Source organism: Nyctereutes procyonoides, unplaced genomic scaffold (assembly GCF_905146905.1).
Source record: "Nyctereutes procyonoides isolate TBG_1078 unplaced genomic scaffold, NYPRO_anot_genome, whole genome shotgun sequence".
NCBI lineage: Eukaryota > Metazoa > Chordata > Mammalia > Carnivora > Canidae > Nyctereutes > Nyctereutes procyonoides.
This window is the reverse complement of record NW_026575051.1, coordinates 44,478,199-44,499,258: the sequence shown is the minus strand read 5'-3', so window position 1 is coordinate 44,499,258 and position 21,060 is coordinate 44,478,199. Positions and strand designations below refer to the sequence as shown.

Genomic DNA, 21,060 nt, shown 5'->3' with positions numbered 1-21,060 from the left:
CAACATCTAGCTCCTCTATAACTTACGTACCCAGGTACCATTATTAAGTACCAAGAAAGCACGAGTCAGACAGTGCCTTATAACTCCTTGAGAGCTGATGTAATAATAATTCTTTTGCAACCTGGCTGGCATAGGAGCAGAATGAGCATAGCAGGCATCTAGACAAATGCTTACTGATTGATTGGCAGCTGTATCTGACTGAGTCATCCTGGCAATCCTAATGCTTCTAAATTGAAATTTCTTGAGTCCTAAATGTAATACTAGAAATGAAGCTGTTTGGGAAGAATCCCATTCTTTTCTGGAAATAATTTAAAATTGAAATTTTTCCTTTAAATTTTTCTATACATAATTTGTAATTTTTTAGCATTGTTAATCTGTTTTCCAAATAGCTCTGGGTCTGAGAAGTGAGAAGTCACCTTTCCTAATCCCAGATTTAGTCTGTTTTGGGTTTTTTTTTTTTACTTTAGTTCAGTTATGTCATAAGTGCTTTAGATTTTTATACTTTTCCAAGGATGCTAATTATATAATTTCTGTGAAGAAATATTCATATAGTCAAATAAGCAACTGATAAATTTGTTTATAGTTTGAGAATTGCCATTTAACATGTATCAACAGTGATTTACTCCGTTTGCTTTGAGTAAAATCCTGTCAATTTTTAATAACTTTTCCAGTAAGAGAGAATATGTTTATTTGTAAGAAATGTATCAAGCTTTATCAGAACTTTGCCACTTATTAAACTGCCTCTGAATGTAGAAATTTTGTCACAGAGACAAATCAGTTATCTCTCACACTTAACAGTCCAAACAAATTACGTGCAGATTACACTGGGTCCTAAAGAATTACCGTAAAGATTATTTTATTTTTATGACATGTCAGCTAGCCTTGGAGGTCATATGCATGGACCAAGAACTGGTGAATGTTGCCTAAAGACAGAGCATTGAAGATTCTCCTTTTTTTTTTTTTCTTTTTAAGATTTTATTTATTTGAAGCAAGAGATTGAGAGATAGAGAAAGAGCACGGGCAGGGTAAAGAGCAGAGAGAGAAGCAAATTCCCCACCGAGCAGGGAGCCTGATGGGGGCTTGATCTTGGAACTCCAGGACCATGACCTGAACTGAAGGCAGACACTTAGCTGACTGAGCCATCCAGGCACCCAGCATTGGAGATTCTAAAAGGAATTGTGATTATTAAAATAAGAATCTGAAAAAAAGAATAAGAATCTGGGGAAATACCTGAGTTTATCTTAAAAGGTAAAATGTGAGGCCCTTGCTTTAAATCCGGGTAGACCATTTAGAACCTTTGATTCTCTCAGAAAGTAACCTCCAGGCTGGGGGTCAAGTGGGAGGCCCAGACTTTGAGCTCCTACTCTGCTGGGTTTGAACCGCAGCTCTGCAGTTTACTAATCTGAACTCTAGGGACATCACTCCTTCCTAAACTCCGATTTGCCCTTATAAAATTCAGTGAATAATAGCTCCTGGCATGCTTGTAAGATCTCATAGGTGATAATGTATAAAGCACGTGACAGAGTGCAGTAAGAATTGATGCTCTCTCTGCCTTTGTTACTTTGATTTCCAGGCTTCTTACATTACTTTTGTGCTAACTCTGAATTAAAGAGCTGTTTTTAATGTGTTATTTTATTTGATTTGCCCTACAGAGTCAAGGAAGATACTGCAGCACACATCACATCTCTCAAAGCATCTCATCAGAGGGAAGTAGAGAAGCTCCTTTGCCAAAATGCAGTAGAAAATTCTTCTTCCAGAGTAGCTGAACTAAATCGTAAAATAGCAACTCAAGAGGTAGATGACTTTCTACCTTTGGCTTTAAAACTTTCTTTGGCTTTAAAATTATTTTTCTCAGGACTGTTAACAGAGTACTAGAAATACTATAACTTCACTTTAATTTAGAAATTTAGAAACACTTCAGTTTTTGATAGGAATGAGAAATTACTGACTTGAGTATTTTTTTTTTATAGGCAAGGATGCCATTACCATGTGTTTAACTATTCTGCTTTAAAATTATTCTCTCTAAATAAACGGTTTCACCATTTTGTCCCTACATTCCTCAAATTGTTCTTCTCCTAAGGCAGTCATAAGTGATGGTGGAATCACATTATGTGATTGAAACCTGAGTATTTGAACTTGAATGTTGAACCATCTCCCTCTCCCCAAGTCCCAGCTGACTAGCAATTATCCTAGTTGTTCTTCTTGCCCAGTTACCTTTCATTCATTAAATAATGATTTCAGGGTCTATAGACAATCAGGCCCTGGGGATAAAATAATGAACAGAGAGATGTATGCAACTATAGCCATAGTGTAGTCTTCTTAGAAATATGACTGAGTATGCTGAAAGCACATCAACATTTCTTCAAAAAAGTGTATCTTCCTTCTTGGTTAGTATATACATCTACATGGAATATTTATGAATATCAACTAATGTGGCCCATCTTCTGTGGTGATAGCAAATAGAAAAAACAGCATTAAGATAGAATTTGTATCTGTATCCCCTCCCAAAAGAAAAAGAAAGCAAATATGGCAAAAATGTTAGCAGTTGATAAATCAAATTGAAGAATATATAAATGTTCGTTGTGCTCTTTTCTCTAGATTTTAATTTTAAAAAACAAGCTGAGGGGGCAGAAACCAAGAAGTATTTATCTTGCCACCACCTCTCCCATCAATAATTATTTATTTAAATTGGCCATTATTTAATGGCCTCTTGATTAAAAACTAACCACTCAGGGGTGCCTAGATGGCTCAGTTGGTTAAGTTTCCAACTCTTGATCTCAGCTCAGGTCTTGCTCTCGTGTCCTGAGTTTGTGCATCACATTATTTTGGCCCCGGCCCAGCATCGAGCCCTCTTAAACTTCCCCATTGAGCGATTTGGGGTTTTATTGGCCAGATAATGGTTATTATGAAATTATTGTAAATTATTTCAGGTATAAAGTGCTATTATGGTTTTGTGAGAAGATGCCCTTATAAGGAGATGCATGCTGAAGTATTTGGGGGTATTTAAGGGTAAAGTATGAGTTCTGTGATTTAAATTCAGGTAGCTCAGGAACAAAAAAATTTGCCTATTTTAATATATCAGTGAGAAAGATTTAGTGTGCTTTTCAAAAGTAATCCTGGTACAGCAGTTGATAACTTTTCTGGCTTTTTCCCCCCCATAGGAGTAGGGTGTCATGGGCAGTATAAACATTATATCAAGTTATTACATAGTTGTGAGAGGTGAGAAAAGTAGTGTCCTCCTTGTGCCATAGTGCCATAAATGTTGTTCTAAATGTAATATTGTAAATTATGAGTTAAATAGAAGTCAGCATAGTCTGGTGGGAGAAACAATAAAAATAAAGCATTAGAGATAAGAGCTACACATTTTTCCTAAGTTTTCAGTTGCTTGATGATGAAGTATTGATGTCTTTCAGTTTGCCAAAAATGTGTGATATTTATTTCATGCTTATTGATAGGTTTATGCTGTCTTTGTCAGCTCTTTAATAAAAACTATTATCCTACTTAATCACAAAGTAATAAAGACATATTAGCTACTTTCTTCAAAATACTCAGACTTTATAATAAAGGTTTATTTTTTCCTGCTTTTCAGGCCTTCAGGAGAAAAGTACTAGAGATAAAGAAGCCACTAGTTATATAGCCATTAATTTGTAATATGTGTGATGCTGAATGTATTCAATGAACTTAATTAATCCAATGAACTTAATTCCTGTGGCAATTTATTTCTATGCTAAACTTTGGTAATAATTTTAAAATATTAGGAATTTTTCTTTTTGCAAACAAAAGTCATTAGTTGGTTTTCTCATATTTTTCAAGTAATGTTTAAGGAAGAGCTCTCTTGACTCAGCAAAGTCTCTTGACTTCTAACATAATTTCCTAGGTACTTCTAAAACATTTCCAAAATCAAGTTGATGAACTACAGGGTAAACAGGAGTCTCTTGTAGTTTCTCAAGTTCGAGAAGAAATCCTACAGAAAGAGGTAAGAAATAAAAATATTGAACATAAGCTTTTCTTAGCCATTTCAATCATATTCTTATTTTTACATAAATATTTTAACAAATTTACGAGTAGAAAGAACCTGAAAATATCTATCACATGTCAAACAAATATTAATAACTTGTTTATTGTAAGTCTGCTTTCCCCAGGTGGAACTCTCAGATATTAAGTTTCTTATATATTTGATGTTGAGGAAACATATCTTTCTGGAAACTCACCATTTTTTATTACTCTAAGTTCCTTTTGATTCTAGAAAGTGTAAAAAAAAAACCCTGTACATTCTGTTCTTTGAAGCATACACACCATTTTTTATTATTCAAGAATTTATTAAACTGTACAAGCAGAACATACAATTAATTGCATTACAAAAAAGATTAATGTAAAAACACTCCACAATTATGTAACTATCAACTTAAAAAGTCTTGTTTCAGTAATTGAAGGGCTTATAGTGCAGCATATTTGCATTCTTTTCAATGGTTAAGATAACATAAACTTTGTTCTATAAGTAGTAAGTTAACAGAACTTCAGAGACCTGAAGTAAAATTTGGGGGAGAAGCAATAAAAGGAAATATGTTCTGATAAAGGTCAGTTTTAGGCAAGTTACAGTGTTCTTAGGTTAAGAATAGCTAAACTGTTTTCAAATTAAAAAAGCTGCAACACATGATTTTCAAGCCTGTTTACTAGAAAACTGAGTAAAACTCCATTTTTTGAATAAAATAATTGCCATCTGCCTTTTAATGTACAGTACATTTATAATAGTTGTTTTAAGAGGACTTATTTATTCCCACTACTGATAACCTGAGAGCCCTCAAAGGGATTTTCTCTCAGGTTGGTGGGAATAGTTCATTTTCCCAGCCCTGTGGGAGCTCCTGGAATTGTTCAGGCTGCCATTTCCACTGGCTTTGAAACTGCCTCTGGGCAGCCAGGTAGTCAGTCATGGAGTTCAGTCTGCATGTTCCCCCTACCCTCAGGAATCGCAGTCCTGCAGTGCTGTTAGCTACAGTTTGGAAACAGTTGTTTCAGATGTCATCTGGTTTTTCTGTTTAAGAAAGGAGGGTAAATCCCTGTCCCTTTCCGACCACAAGAAAAAGCAAAATACATATTTTTTAAGAGTAGCAAATTCTGTTTTGTTTTTTTTGACTGCTTGTTTGTTGTTATTCAGTCTCTATAGGAAAAAAAAGTGATTTAAAATCTTCATTTCTGAAGAACAGTTTTGATAGTTTAGAATTCTTGGCTGATGGCATATTCAAAATATTGAAAAATCTATCTTTTTCTCTGCTGTTTTGAAATGTTTTGGTCAAGAAATCCTCCAGTGATCTTAAGGACATACATTCCTTTGTATGTAATTTCTTTTCTCTTGCTGCTTTCAAAATTCCTTGTTTTGACTTTTGACCATTATAATGTGTCTTGGTATAGCATTATTCTGGTTCAACTTATTTGGGATGCCCTGGGCCTCATGGATCTTTGTTTCCATCTTTCTCAAGTTGAGGAAGTTTCAGCCATTATTGCTTTAAATATATTCTGTCCCCTTCTCTTGTTACAGAATTACCCCAATGCAGATATTGTTTGTTTTGATTGTGTCTCATAAGTCTTGTAGGCTTTTTCATTCTTTTTTTGTTCTTCTGTTTAATTTTAAAGGACCAGTCTTCTGAATCACTGGTTTTCTTCTGCATAGTTGAGTCTGCTATTGACACTCTCTGTTGAATTCTTCAGTATAGTCCTTGTATTTTTCAGCTCTGAGATTTCTGTTTTAGGAGTTTGTGGAGTTTTTTATGGTTTTTATTTCTATGTTTTCTTAATTTTGTTTAGAGAACTACAAGAACACAGACAAGTTATCAAAGAGGATTATTCTGAATTATTTGGTCATAGATTTCATAGATATCTGTTTCTTAGTTTTCTTTGGTGATGTCATGTTTACCAGATTGTTCTCATCCTTGATTCCTTTGATTGGTATTGATATATTTGACTAAATGGTCTCCTCTTCCAGACTTTATAGGTTCACTTTGGTAGGAATAGCTTTCACCAGTCAGTTCAGTTTGGGTTTCTGGATGTGTCTAGTGATGTCCTTGGGCAGGTGGCGCTTGCTCTTAGGGTCTGTTTATGGCCAAGGCTACTGCCCAAGTTCTGAGGTCAGGGGTAAAGTAGGTACCACTGGTTGAATATAGTTGAATAAAAATTTTGGCTTGGTTCCCTGCTCTAAGCAAGGCTCTAGGATAGCACTCCAAGTTCCCTGGCTGAATATACCATTGGCATTTCAGTCTAATCAACCTTAACTGCTGGACTCTGCTCTAGTGTTGCTGGGCTACCCAGCTTTTCAGGTGTTCTACTTTGGCTTTCTAGTCAGGCGGCATTGTGGTATTCACTCAGCAGTAGGCCAAAGTATGACTTAGCTTTTCTGCCTGAGTGGGTGCAGTCGCAGCTTCGGGGCTGGCAGATCTTTTTGTTTGAGGACCTCAGTCACACAGATCTGACCAGATCCACTGAGTTCCCTGGTCAGATTTCACCACAAACTTGGATCTATAGATGACCAAAGCTGCTAGTTGGGATCACTACTTGAGCACTACAAGTATGAATTCAGTCTGCCAAGATCTAAGTGCCAGTTGTTACAAGCCCTTCCCCACATGTCCATCATAATCAAATTCCAAGGCGTCAGTCCCCTCAGGGTGAGGCCCTTGGGCCTCCCAAGAAGTGACCTACAACACTGGGGGAGCTGGATGCCAACCTAGGCTTTCTTTTCCCATGGAGAAATGGTAGGTTCAGGGGGAGCCCTCTCCATGTTGTGCTGCCTGGGCCTGAGGGAGGGGCAATGCAGCCAGCAGGTGGCCATTCCTCTTAGCCTTCTAATGTCATCTGTCTTGGTCTCTGTGATGCAGGGGGTTGCTTCAGCCTCACCCTCATAAGATTCTCTCAGTTGTATCTAATCCATAAATAGTTATTAGTTCTTAAGGAAGAACAGCCTCAAGAACTACTTATGTCACCACCTTGGTGACATTACTCTTCCTGTCTGTATATATCTCCATAATAGTCAAAATAAATGATAACCATCAATATTTAGTTTAGTATGTACTAAACATCATTTTAAGTATGAACTAAGCACTGACAAGTGCTCTGTGTGGTTTTCACCATAGCCCAAAAGGGCAGGTACTGTTGTCCCCATTTTAGATGAAGAAACCGATGCTAAGAAAAATGAAGTAACTTGTCAGAGGTTCTCAAGCAACATGTAAAAAGTACCAGCATTAGAACCCAAAACCTCACTCTAGGTTCCAGGCTCTTAATTACTATTTTACCAATGCCCTATTTTTGGACATTCAGGTAGTTACCAGTTTTTTTAATAGCATTCAAAAAGCAGGAATAATTTTTGATCATGCACTTTTGCTTATGTATCCACTTACTTCCATAGGATAAATTCACTAAAATACAAGGATTTAAAAATATATACATTCACTTCAAGTGTACTCTTAAAGGTACTTTTAAGTAGGCATAGATGAAGGGAAATTTTTCCTACTTTTTGTCTAAGTACACATTTCTGAATTTACATAATTTATAAACTAATGTTTAATCATTGGTGAGTTCATTAATTCATGAATAATTATTAAACATTTATCTCTGCTTTGCACATCTGTATATGTACTAGGAATACTGAGAACAAAATAGACCAAATCCCTGGCCTTATGGAGCTTACATTTTATTTGGGGAATCAGAAATGTAAACAAGTGTAAGACTCAAACTGAGGCAATATCTGTAAAGTACTTAGTATAGCAGCTAGCACATGATCATTTATGACTCTGCTACTTGTCCTTTAAGACTTTATTCAACCACAGCTGCATCAAATAAGAATCTACAACTTAACTCCACTTCCAGTTAGGTATTCCCTACTTATCACCTCACTGCTACTTGGTTATCTCTCCATTACAACATATCGTATTAGAATTCTCATTCACCTGACTACTTCTTTGACTAAACCAGAATTTCCCAGCTGTTATACCAGGAATGGATTATTCGTGGATCATAAGATAGCAATGACTGGAAAGGTTGTCTTACTACAAACTCAAAATCATTTTTCAGTCATTAAAAAGTTTATAGAAGTTGAAGTGCCTCTTACAACTTTCTTAGTTCAGCAATCATTAGTTTTTGTTTTATAATTTTTAGCAATCATTGTTTTTGATGGATAAGATTTTATGCCTAGTACTCACCACTACAGCATGTTCTATAGAGCCTCTCTCCTTGACCTTTCTGCAAGGCATCCCAATTAAAGTCTGCAAATTTCTTTGGTCACTGATGATATCATCAGGGATATCCCATATTTAAATACTTAGATTTACTTATATTTGCACCTGATTTAATTTGCTTGTATTTTCACATTTTTAAAACTAACTTTAGGAAGAGTATGTTTTGTTTTGTTTTTGAGTTTTGTTTTTTGGATTTATTGTAGTAGTATCAGTGTTCTTGCTAGGTACTGTTTCCATGGGAAACATGATTGAATTTGTTAATTTTAGCCATTTTCACTTGCTTGTTAATTATTGTCTTTTGATACTAACAATTAGCAAATTATAATTCTATGTTATAAAAAAATGCATTTGTTTTACCAAGCCCAATTTAAAGATTGCTTAGATTCCCCCCTATTTTACATACTGACACCATGAAAATATTATCATCTTCTCTGTGGACCGTAGTATGAAAAAAGAGGTACCACACTAGACCATAACCTCCATGAGGATGGACTAGGTTTTTCATCTCTATATCTTCAGAACCTAAGACAACAGCCAGCACAGAAAGATTTCAATATATTTCCTTTTTAATAAGCATAAATTTACTTATGGAATTATTATAAATTATAAAATGATAAGAGCCAGAAGAGAATTATAGGGAACTGACAAAAGGAGGATCCATATTTACTGAACTCTTTCTGTGTAGGTGCTGTACTGTGTAGGGTACTTTAAATATATTATTCAATCCTAAGATCAATCAACCATGTTAAATACATTGACACTGTGTTAGTAAAGCTGAATATACCAATGACAGTGCTCTCCTTCATTTTGAATGCTTTAATCAGACTGGCAACATGGGAGGTGGTGGTCCAATCATCTGGAACCTTTTGGAATATGAGGTCATTTCAGACCAAGGATGAGCCTTCTCTTCCTAGACATAAAAAATACAAGCTATTCATTATTCTACAACTCCAGATATCTTTCTTAAGCCTCTTGAGAGAAATTTTATACAAAGAAAATATAGTGAACATTCTTAAGACTACCTGGTAAAAAATTTTTCTTGTTACCAGTTTTTCATTTACTTTATACCTCAATTTTAGATTACAAAACTTCTAGAAGAATTAAGAGAAGCCAGAGAAAACCATACACCAGAGATGAAACATTTCATGGGCTTAGAAAAGAAAATTAAACAGATGGAAATGAGACATCAGCAAAGAGAGCAAGAACTTCAACAGGTCGAGTAACAAATTATATTTACAGATTTGTATAGTTCTTTACTTTGAAGTACCTCCAGTTTACTATAGTTTTGCTATCTCTAGCAACACTTCTTAAATTGTTTCATTGTATATTGGTACTAGGCATAAACGTATAGCTTTTAAGAACATATAAGACTTTAAACTTCAGGATGCCTGGGTGGCTCAGTTTTTGAGCATCTGCCTTTGGCTAGGGCATGATCCCAGGATTCCAGGATTGAGTTCCACATCAGGTTCCCTGTGAGGAGCCTGCTTTTCCCTCTGCCTATGTCTCTGCCTCTTTGTGTCTCTCATGAATAAGTAAATAAATAAAATCTTTATTAAAAAAAGACTTTATACTTCAAATACCTAAAGATCAATTTATCTTATCTCTGGAATAATAGAGAAACAACTTGTATCATGGGTTTGTTTTTTTTTTTTTTTTAAAGATTTCTTTTAGACAGCAAGTATACACACAAGCAGGGGAGGGAGAGGGATGAGGGGAAAGAATCTCCTGCAGGCTCAGAGCCCAGCATGGAACCTGACCTGATGCATGGCTTGATCTCAAGACCCAGAGATCACAAACTGAGCCAAAACCTAAAGTCAGATGCTTAACCAACTGAGCTATCCAGGCACCTTTCATGTTCTTAGATGGTTGCCTGAAAAGTTAGGCATTTTACTGTGGGAATGGGTCTTTGGAAGCCATATTCCATATTCATTTCATAAATGTTTGTAAGAAGTAGAATTATATTAAAATGTAATCATTTAAAATATATGCCCAGCACTAGTAGCATCACAATTACTATACTACAAACAGGTAAAGTAATAGAAATTAAATATGGCAGAAGTAAGGGCATGACGATTTTAGGCATTAGCCTCTCTGCTGATAATTAGCTTTGCTTGGACAGTATATTGCTCTGTTTGAGCTGCCACAACAAAATATCAGAAATTGGGCTTGGAACACAAATTTTAAAAAAATTAATGTTCTCAGTTCTAGGGGCTGGAAGTCTAAAATTAAATTGAGCACAACCTTCATGCACTATTGCTGGGAATGTATGTTGTTCCTTCCACTATGGAAAACCGTATGGTTGTTCCTCAAAAACTTAAAAATAGAAATATCATACAGTATAAAAGTGTCACTTCTGGTATTTACATAAACAAAATGAAAACATTCAAAAATATATATACACCCTTATGTTTCTTGCATCATTATTTGCAATAGCCAAGATATGGAAACAATCTAGGAGTCCATCAATAGATGAGTAGCTAAAGATGTGCTATGTGTGCACATGTATTTGTGTTTGTATACACACATATACATACATACACAGTGGAATATTATTCAGCAATAAAGAATGGAATCTTCCGATTTGCTACAACATGGATAGGCCTAGAGGGTATTCTGAGTGAAGTAAGTCAGAGAAAGACAGATATTGTATGATTTCACTTACATATGGAATCTAAAAACAGACTCAAAGAGAGCATACTGCTGATTGCCAGAGGGGAAAGAGTTGGGGAAATAGGTGAAGGGGATTAAGAGATACAAACTGCCAATTACAAAATAACTAAATCATAGATATTTAAAGTACAGCAAAGGGAATATAGTCCATAATACTGTGATAACTTTGTGTGGTGACATAAGGTTGGTTTGCATTTTGGAATGTAAATAACTATTAAACCACTATGTTGTATACCTGAAACTAATACTGTATGTTAGTCAACTACAAAGTAAAAATAAAAAGTAAATAAATTAGTCTAAGCATACCACTAAGAAAACATCACATCGCAAAGGAAGACCATAAGGAATAGAAGAACTACAGAACACTCAGAAAATAATTGACAGAATGCAAATACATACATACCTATCAATAATTAAATGGAAATGGACTAAATTCTCCCATCAAAAGTGATGAATGGATTAAAAAAAAACCATCTATATGCTGCCTACTGAAGACTCCCTTCAGATATAAGGAAACAGACTGAAAGTATAGGAATGGTAAAAGGTATTTCATACAAATGAGAATCAATAAAAAGCGTGGCTAGCTGTATGAGACAAAACTGGTAATAAGAAACAAAGGTCATTACATAGTGATAAAGGAGTGATCCAGTAAGAATATATAACATTAACAAATACTTATGAATGCAAGATAAATGTACTTAAATACATAAAGCAAATTCTGGCAAACCGAAAGAAAGAAATAGTAATACAATAATAGTAGGGAACTCTTTTTTTAGTTTATTTAAATTCGTTAGTTAACATACAGTGTATTAGTTTCATACCCCACTTACATCAGAAGATCATGTGCCTAAAGACAGAAAACTTCAAGGAAACACTGGCCTGAAACAATACATTAGATGAGATGGAATTAACATAAATAGAACATTCCATCCAAAAGTAACAACACACATTTTTAAGCTCACATGGAACATTTTCCAGGTTAGATCTTATAGTGGCAATGAAACAAGTCTTAATAAGTTAAGATTGAAAGGTCAGGCCAACTTCCCCAAACACAATGACCTGAAACTAATTACAAGAAAAAAAAAATGGAAAATTCACAAATGTGTGTAATGAAACCACATGCTCTTAAGCAACCAGTAGGTCAAAAAACAAGTCAGGAAATTTAAAAATATTTTGAGACAGTTGAAGGTGGAAAAACAAAATACCAAAACTTAGGGGATAGAGCAAAAATAGAAGGATTCATATCATTAAGTGTCTCAAGAAACAAAAAGATTTCAAATAGACAACTTTATACCTCTAGGAACTAGAAAGCGAAGAGTAAATGAAGCCCAAAGTTGGCAGAAGGTAGGAAATAAAAAAGCAGAAATAAATGAAATAAAGACTAAAAAAGGTCAAAGAGATTAGGAGTTGGTTCTTTGTAAAGATAAAATTAACAAGCCTTTAGCTAGACTAACCCAAGAAAAGAGAAATAAAACTAAAATTAAAATGCCTTTCTCTGATTAACTTATTTCGCTTAGCATAATACCCTCTAGTATGATCTCACTTATATGTGGAATTTAAGAAGCAAAACAGGATCATAGGGAAAGCAGAGAGGGAGACAAACCATAGAGACTCTTAATCATAGGACACTGAGGGGTGCTGGGGGGGAGGGTTGAGGGATGGAGTAATTGGGTGATGGACATTAAGGAGAGCATGTGATGTAATGAGCACTGGGTATTATATGAGCCTGATGAATCCCTGACATCTGATGAAACACTTCTAATAAAACATAAAAAGCTAATTAAGTTTATCACCACTAGACCAGCCTTAAAATAAATGCTAAAGGGAATTTGTCAAGTGGAAGAATGAAACCATTAACATCATAAAAACATTATGAACGTTAGGTATAAAACTCAGTGGTAAATAAATTGTCAGAGTCAGATTCACTAATACTGTAATGGTGCTTCCTAATTCATTTACAAAACCAAACATTAAAAATAACCATAACTATGCTGATTTGTTATTGGATACACAATGTAAAAGATGTTAAAATTAACATCAATAACTTAAAGTTGGGAGTAGGGTTGGAATAAAAATGTAGGGTTTAGGTATGCTATCAAAGTTATCAACTTAAATTATTAGGTTGTTACAAATATATCACATTTTATGTAAGCTTCACGGTAACCACCAAGGAAAAAGCATACTAATTACAGAAAAGATTATGATGAAGGAGTCAAAGCATACCACTACAAAAAGTCATCACATCATAAAATATGACTGCAAGTTATAATAAGCAAGGAACATATGATCTACAAAACACTCAGGAAGCAACAAAATGACAATAGTAATTCCTTATCTATCAGTAATTCCTTTAAATGTAAACGGATTAAATTCTTCATTCAAACCACAGAATGGGTGAAATATAGATCCAAGCAATATACTACCTAAAAGAGACTTTAGCTCTAAAAGCAGCATAGACTGGGTAAAGGGATAGAAAAAGGTATTTCAATGAAATGGTAACTTATAGAAATCAGGAATAGGTATAGTTATATCAGGAAAAAAATAGGTTTTAAGCTAAAAATCTCCAAAAGAGACAGAACTAATTATATAATGATAAAAGGGTCAGTCCATCAATAAGATGTATCAGTTATAAAATTTATGCATCCAATAACAGAGCACCTAAATATATAAGACAGTAACTAAAAGGAAAAATAAACAACAATATAATGATAGTAGGGAACTTTAATACGTCACTCCTATCAATGAGTAAGTAGATCATCCAAAGGATAAGAAAAGAGTGGGATTTAAACAATGCTATAGATAAAATGGATCTAACAGACATACACAGTAAAGTTCCTGCAACAACAGAAAAAAATATATACATTCTTCTCAGTCACACAAGAAAAATATTCCAGAATAGGTAATATGGTAGACCACAAAAAAAAGTCTTCTCAAACTCTCCCAAAAAGTAGAAAAGGAGGGAACACTCCCAAGCTTATTTTCACAAAGCCAGCATTACCCTGTTAAGAAACCCAGATAAGGAGGCACCTGGGTGGCTTAAACAACAACCTTCAGCTCAAGATCTCAGGGTCCTGGGATTGAGCCCTGTATCAGCAGGGAGCCTGCTTCTCCCTCTCCCCCTGCCTCTTCCCCCATTCGTTTGTGTCCAGTTGCTTTTGCGGTCTCTCAAATAAATATAAATCTTAAAAAAAAAAAAAAAAGCCAGATAAGGACTCTGCAAGAAAAGAAAAACCATAGCCAACCCCTGATAAATACAGATGCAAAATTTTTCAAAAAAAAAATAGTATCGGGGATCCCTGGTTGGCTCAGTGGTTTAGTGCCTGCCTTTGGCCCAGGGCGCGATCCTGGAGTCCCGGGATCGAGTCCTGCATCAGACTCCTGGCATGGAGCCTGCTTCTCCCTCCTCCTGTGTCTCTGCCTCTCTCTCTATGTCTATCATAAATAATAAATAAAAATAAATATTTAAAAATATATATATTATCAAACCAAGTTCAAGAGTACATTAAAAAGACCATATGTTATGATAGAATGGGAGTCATCTCTGGCATGTAAGGATGGTTCAACATATGCAAGTGAATAAATGTGATGCATCACATTAATTGAAAGATATAAATCCTGTGATCATCTAAATAGATACAGAAAGCGCATTTGACAAAATACAGTATCTATTTGTGATAAAAAAAATTCTCAAGTTAGATAAGAAGGAATACCTTAGCATAATAAAGGCATGAGTTTATTTCTGGGCTCTAAATTGTTCCATTGATCTATATATGTCTGTTGTATGTTTGAAAGTTACTAAGTGAATCTTAAGTTTTCATCATGACAACAAAATTTTAAAACTATGAAGTGAGATATTAACTTTATTATGGTAATCATTTCACAGTGTATACATGTATCAAGTCATGACATTGTACACCTTAAACTTACACAATGTTGTATGTCAATTATAACAATATAACTGGAAAAAAATTGGTTAAATGCCAAATTTCGATAGACATCAAAAATTTTCAAAGTATGTTTAAAACTTAGAATTGAAAACTCATACAGCATTTTGTGTTCCCCGTAACTCAAATACCTGTTTATACAATATTTTCCCAATGCTTTCTATTTTAGATTATGAAGTTATTCTATAGCCAGACAGAATTATAGATAAAAATTATATTGCTGTAGTACAACAGATTTAATATTCAGAGATGAGCTGTTCTTGCTTTTGTTGCCCCTAGGTAGCTGTTTTCATATGTCCAGCTTTTTGTGGTAATACTTAGGACTAATGATTCCCCTATGGCAAGGTATTTTGAAATTATAAGAACTATATTATAAGTTACTGGACAGGGTACCCTTATTTCACAGTTGAAAGAATTTATCCCCATGAGCAAAATGGTCTAGTCTACTGGTAGTTAAGAGGGAACTCTGAGGCCAGGCTGCTGGGGTATAAACTCTGACTCTGCCTCTAACCAGTTCTATATGAATCTTGGGCAAATTATTTTTTACTCATCTGTGCCCCAATTTCCCTACCGGGTAAATGGGGATAAATATATAGAATTCACCTCCTAGTGGGTTGGCAGGACTAAATGAGTTAACGTGTGTAAAATGACTAAATCAAGCCTGGCACATGATAGATGCTACATAGGTGTGCTTTTATCATTTCCCCTGCTATAATGTCTATTAAGGACATATGTTGTATATTGGAACTGTTTTTGATTGCATCTCAAGTGCCTTTTTTAAAAGATTTTATCCATTTGAGAGACAGTGTGAGAGCACAAGCAGAGGGAAAGGGAGAAGCAGATTGTTGGCGGAGCAGGGAGCCAGATGTTGGGGCTCCATCTCAGGACTCTGGGATCACGACCCGAGCAAAAGACGCTTAACTGACTGAGCCACCCAGGTGCCCCTCAAGTGCTATTCTTAAGAGGAACAACATCTGGGGGAGCAGGGCTGTGTTTGGATTCATACCATGATACTAGAAATTTCTGATGCTCTAAATGCTATATTTAAGTTTTGAGTAAAAGAATAAAGACAACAAGATTAAAGCTCCCTAACCTCCCTATCAGAATTTGAATTCCCACTTCTTACCTTCTTCACCCACAAGCCTGTTGACAGACACAATGAAGCCCATTAGGTAAGGCTCCCCACCACCACTCCCTCCTCTCTACTGCTGTCAGCATTGTCCCACTTAAGTTCTTTGAGGTTGTTAAATCTTCCCCCACTATGAACTGTAACAGTAATGTGATTTTTTTTTTCAGATAATACAGCAGACACACCAAGTAGTAGAAACTGAGCAAAACAAAGAAATTGAGAAATGGAAAAGACTTGCACAGTTGAAGAATCGTGAATTGGACAAGTTCCGCACAGAATTAGACTCGATATTAGATGTTCTTCGAGAGCTGCACCGGCAGGGAGTGGTTGTGCCAGTTGCTTTTGCAGATGAAGTGAATGCACCAGAATATTACTAGAAACTGGCATTTCCTAGGAGCTCACAGAAAGGCCTGGAGATGAAGGATTGTGCCACTGTCAGAAGGCGGCTCTTGAAAACAAGTGTTCCAGTATGTTGTCCGAAAGCAAACAATACAGAAGCAACATTTCAAAATAAATTGCCCTAAAGCAGTAAGAAAAACATTATGCTGTATTTTACTGAAAATCATTCACAATCACATTTTAAGTAATTTATGGACGGGTCCCTTTGTGTCAGATCATTAAAACTAGTGAAATTAGCTGTAAAAGGTCTTGACTTAACATTTTTGACATGGAAAGAAAAAAAATTGCTCATACTCAGCCATTTTTGACTGTGTATTCTTAATCCTCATTGCTAGAAAAACAGCTCTGCTTTCTCATGAAAACATGGAGAAGAATGAGAGCATGGTGGTTTGGACAGTCAGATCAACAGTCACTCAAGTAGTAAAACTTCCACAGTAATTTTGACAAGAATTACAACTTTGTACCAGCAAACAGTGATCTCTTGTGTTCTCTCAGATTTCCGCTTCTACTTCTGAGTGCCTCAGTTTTTACCTGTGATATAGAGTGCAAAAGAGAGTTCACACATAATAAGGGAATTTGATTTATTCTTTGTTTTATTCTTTTATGCTCCAAGTCCTAAATTCTAGTCCTTTTTTATAAATCTAAGATTATAGAGTATATATTTATTTAAAAAGTAACATGTTCAGAAAAAATTAAAAGCATACATAAAAATAGCCAGATTGTTATTTTTCACAATGTCCATTTCCATTAGCAGGTAGTATATAAAATACTGGTAAGTTAAAGCTGTAGCCACCTTGTTTTCAAGTGTTCTGGCCCTGTGCTATCGTATAGAAACGTGATATAAAGCGCATGTAGTTTTCAATTTTCTTATAGCCACATTTAAAAAGATAAGAAGCAAATGAAATTAACTTGGTTCATTTATAAAAATCTAAAATGTCAGTATAAAAATTGAATTTTTACTTTTTTTTCCATACGAGTCTCCCACATCTGGTGTGTTTTACATTTACAGCACAACTCAATTTGGACTAGCCATATTCCAAGTGCTCAATTACCATATACCAATAAGTGCAATTCTGAATAATTAAAAGTAAAATACTTGGTAAAAAGACAGGTGTACTTGATCTTGGTGAAATTATGGGTAGCAAATGTGAAATGTGGAAATTAAGTATAAGGAATGCAATTAATGTCTTAATGTTCAACGTTTTTTATGTCCTTTAAGAGAATAGAAAAAGCATTAATTAAAGGTAGCTATTTTTTTATGTGAAAGAGTTTTAAGTTATAATATAAACTATTTTGGTTATTAATTGAGTGTACTTGTGTGTATTTTCTATCTGCAAACCTATTAAATTCTAGCTATTACACCCATCCCTAATGATTCTATCCATTAGCCATTCATTCCAAGCACCCAAGCACAAACCTGGTTGATTCTGAAACAAACATCAAATAAATTATTTCTTACAGAAGAAAAGTGATCCTGTTACATCCTTACATCCTATTTTGATGAGGATTCTGTATTCACTTTTAGAATAAGCTGCGCACACAGCAGGTTTTCAATTCTATTTACAGATTAAAGATCCCTAAGTACTATCAGAATTAGTTTAAAAACCTCAGGAACCATACTCCATTCCTTAGTCATTGACCTAAGGGTCTAAGATGATAACACAGAAGGCTATCACTTTGGCTATCTTAAAAAAAAAAAAGTCTTCCTATTCAAAAGAGTTTTTGTTGTTTATTTATTTATGAAAGAGAGCACACGGGTGCACACAAGCAGGGACGAGAGGGAAAGGTAGAAGCAAACACCCTGCTGAACAGGGAGCCCAAAGTAGGGCTCCATCCCGAGACCCTGAGATCATGGCCTGTGCTGAAGGCAAATGCATAACTGAGCCACCCAGGTGCCCCTTGAATAGGAAGGCTTTTAAAAAGAAATAAGCTCCAGAAATTATCAGTCCCTCCTCAGTTCCATCCACCCTCACAATGCTATAAGGTACCTGCTTCCACAGGGTGGGCACCTTACCAGGATATATGGCTTGCTGCTACCACCACAGCTTTTGTGCAGAGATTTTTTTTTTAAATATTTATTTATTTATTTATGATAGACATAGAGAGAGAGAGGCAGAGACAGGAGGAGGGAGAAGCAGGCTCCATGCCTGGAGCCCAATGCAGGACTCGATCCCGGGACTCCAGGATCGCGCCCTGGGCCAAAGGCAGGCACTAAACCGCTGAGCCACCCAGGGATCCCCTGTACAGAGATTTCTGATTTAATCTATACTTTGGGCAAATATAATTCTATAACTAGTAACCCATCAACTTTGGGGAATCCAGGCTTTGGTATTAGGGTCCCATTCCATATTAGAAATATCCTATATTTGTGACTAAATGCCAAGAAAGTGAAAACATTTCTCTTTGTCATCCATATGACTAAGGACTCTAGGTCAGATCCACAGGCACATTATCAGAGGTAATCTTACTCAGAATAAGACACTTTATGAGCCAGGTGGCTCAGTGGTTTAGCACCGCCTTCAGCCTGGGGTGTGATCCTGGAGACCGGGGATCAAGTCCCACGTTGGGCTCCCTACATGGAGCCTGCTTCTCCCTCTGCCTGTGTCTCTGCCTCTCTCTCTCTCTCTCTCTCTCTCTCTCTCTCTCTCCTCTCTCTCTCTCTCCTCTCTGTCTCTCACGAATACATAAAATATTTTAAAAAAAGACTTTATAGTTAATGTGGCTATTCACGCCATCCTTCTTTAAAAAGCTCCTTAGCTGTGAATGGTGAGAAGAGTGAAGTTTGAAATTTTCCAAACCTCCCAAGTTACTATATAATTCTATTTTGGTATTTGAAACCATGAATTAGAGCCTTCCTATCCAGTTTCTGTAGAAAAGTAAAATGAAAAGCACATGTGTTCCTTCTCAGCACCTGTCCAGCCCTAATTAGCCTATTTACTCCCTGCTAGTAGTAGTAGGTCCATTTGTCTCCAGGTTTGCTGAAAGCTTCAATCACAACCACCTAAATAGTATAACTAAGAGGAAACATCTTTCCTACCCACACTCGCTTTGTAGGATTGTTATAAGAAATGTTTGAAGGGCAGTATCAGAGGGGAAATCTGTTCTCTAGGAGGAAGGTAAGCATTGAGCTTGATCAGAACAAAATGGATTGTTAGTAAATTCAGGAACAAGAGAAATGGACTAGACTTTGTGGAGAAGCAGACACACACACACACACACACACACACACACACAATTAGTGCATTTGTACCAGGTAAGCATCCCTGGAGCATAAAAGTGAAGGGGCAAGAACACAGCAGGCGGCTGACCCACTGGAGCTACTCTCATTAAGCCTCCCCTGTACTTGAACCCTTAATGGTAGCCTGCCAGTGGTCACTACCTCAGGGTGCTGATAGGACAATTAGAAAATCCTAATGCAGGGGACAGATGATAAACTATACATGGCCTGTGGGTTTTTTGTTTGTTTGTTTGTTTTTTTAAGTCCTTGGGGAAAGCCTGGAAGGGATTTTGGAGAATAATTTGTGAGGTAGCCAAAAGTGAAGTCAGGAGGGAAAGAATATAAAAGGGTTAAATTGAAACTGCTTATTGGAAAAGACTGAGTAGAAAGAAGCATGTGTTGGGGGGGGCGCGATTTAACTCACACCAGCCCTGGGCAGTAAGTGTAAATCATCACATATTTGCATGTCCACGTCTTACCTGTTAAGCTCATTATCATGGCCACATGCAAGGAGCCCCAATAACAGCCATAACACCAATAACGGTGCACATTCCGGCTTGGGATCAGAGCCTTCACAGCAGCACAGTCCCTAATACACAGTCATGGCTTAATAATTAGTTGCCTTCTTTGGTCTCTTGCCCTTCATCTGCAAATATAACCCTCTCCCCCATCCAATACCTAGACTAAGTCTACACTCTACCAACAGGATAAGGTTGGGCCTGCCTCTCTACCTTTTCTCTCTCCTGAGTGCCAGCCCTTCTTCCCAATTCTTGCTGGAATTACCCACTCTTCTCAAAAAAGTCAACATGTTTGAAACCAGCTGCCTGTTCCCCTGGGTTTCAACATTCTCCGGACAGTTCTAAACCTTGAGGCGTTCTCAGCTGTCAGTCAATTTGGAATGCTGTAACGGATTACCGTAGACTGGGTGGGTTAAACAAGCTTTCATTTTTCACAGTTCTGGGGGCTGAGAAGTCCAAGATCAAGGTGTGTGGGTGACAGTTTGCTTCCTGGCTTGAAGGGGTCTGCTTGTTGAATCCTCGCAGAGCTGAAAACAAAGCAAGCTCTCCTGGGACGTTTATAAGGGCACTAATCTCATTCATGATGGCGCCACCCTTACCACCTCATCTAATCCTAATGCCCTCCGAAAGGCCCCACCTCCTGCTACCATCACATTGAGGGACTGGGGTTCAACGTACACATTTTGAGGGGACACACATAGTCCCCATTGATGAACTGTCCTCGACGTGGCCATCAAATTTGTAGCCAATTTCTTCAAAATAATGTTTCTATCTACCTGTCCCTTTCCATTCCATCTTTACCACTAAAACCCATCACCATCTTAACTCCTTACTTTTCTCGAAGAGGATTGATGCCTCTTCCCCAGTGCTCTCCCCCCTCCAAATAGCCTGCACAACAACATGATCAGTTTTTCCTAAGGCTCTGCTTGATGCATACCAGCTTCCCACTTGACGCAGCTGG

General features: G+C 36.4%; 1 protein-coding gene across 5 annotated transcripts in view; it reads left to right on the top strand.

Annotated features, from left to right (window-relative positions):
- CEP162 (centrosomal protein 162) overlaps positions 1-17,807 on the top strand; it is a 91,408-nt gene extending 73,601 nt beyond the window's left edge. For 4 of the 5 annotated variants that reach the window (XM_055330707.1, XM_055330708.1, XM_055330709.1 and 1 more), the window contains 4 exons: positions 1,653-1,794; positions 3,878-3,976; positions 9,302-9,436; positions 16,133-17,807. In XM_055330707.1, coding sequence (XP_055186682.1) covers positions 1,653-1,794; positions 3,878-3,976; positions 9,302-9,436; positions 16,133-16,342 — 586 coding nt within the window. In that variant the 3' untranslated portion in view covers positions 16,343-17,807. The remainder of the gene's footprint in view (positions 1-1,652; positions 1,795-3,877; positions 3,977-9,301; positions 9,437-16,132) is intronic. The other variant, XM_055330710.1, reaches the window with a different exon arrangement.
- The last annotated feature ends 3,253 nt before the right edge of the window (positions 17,808-21,060 follow it).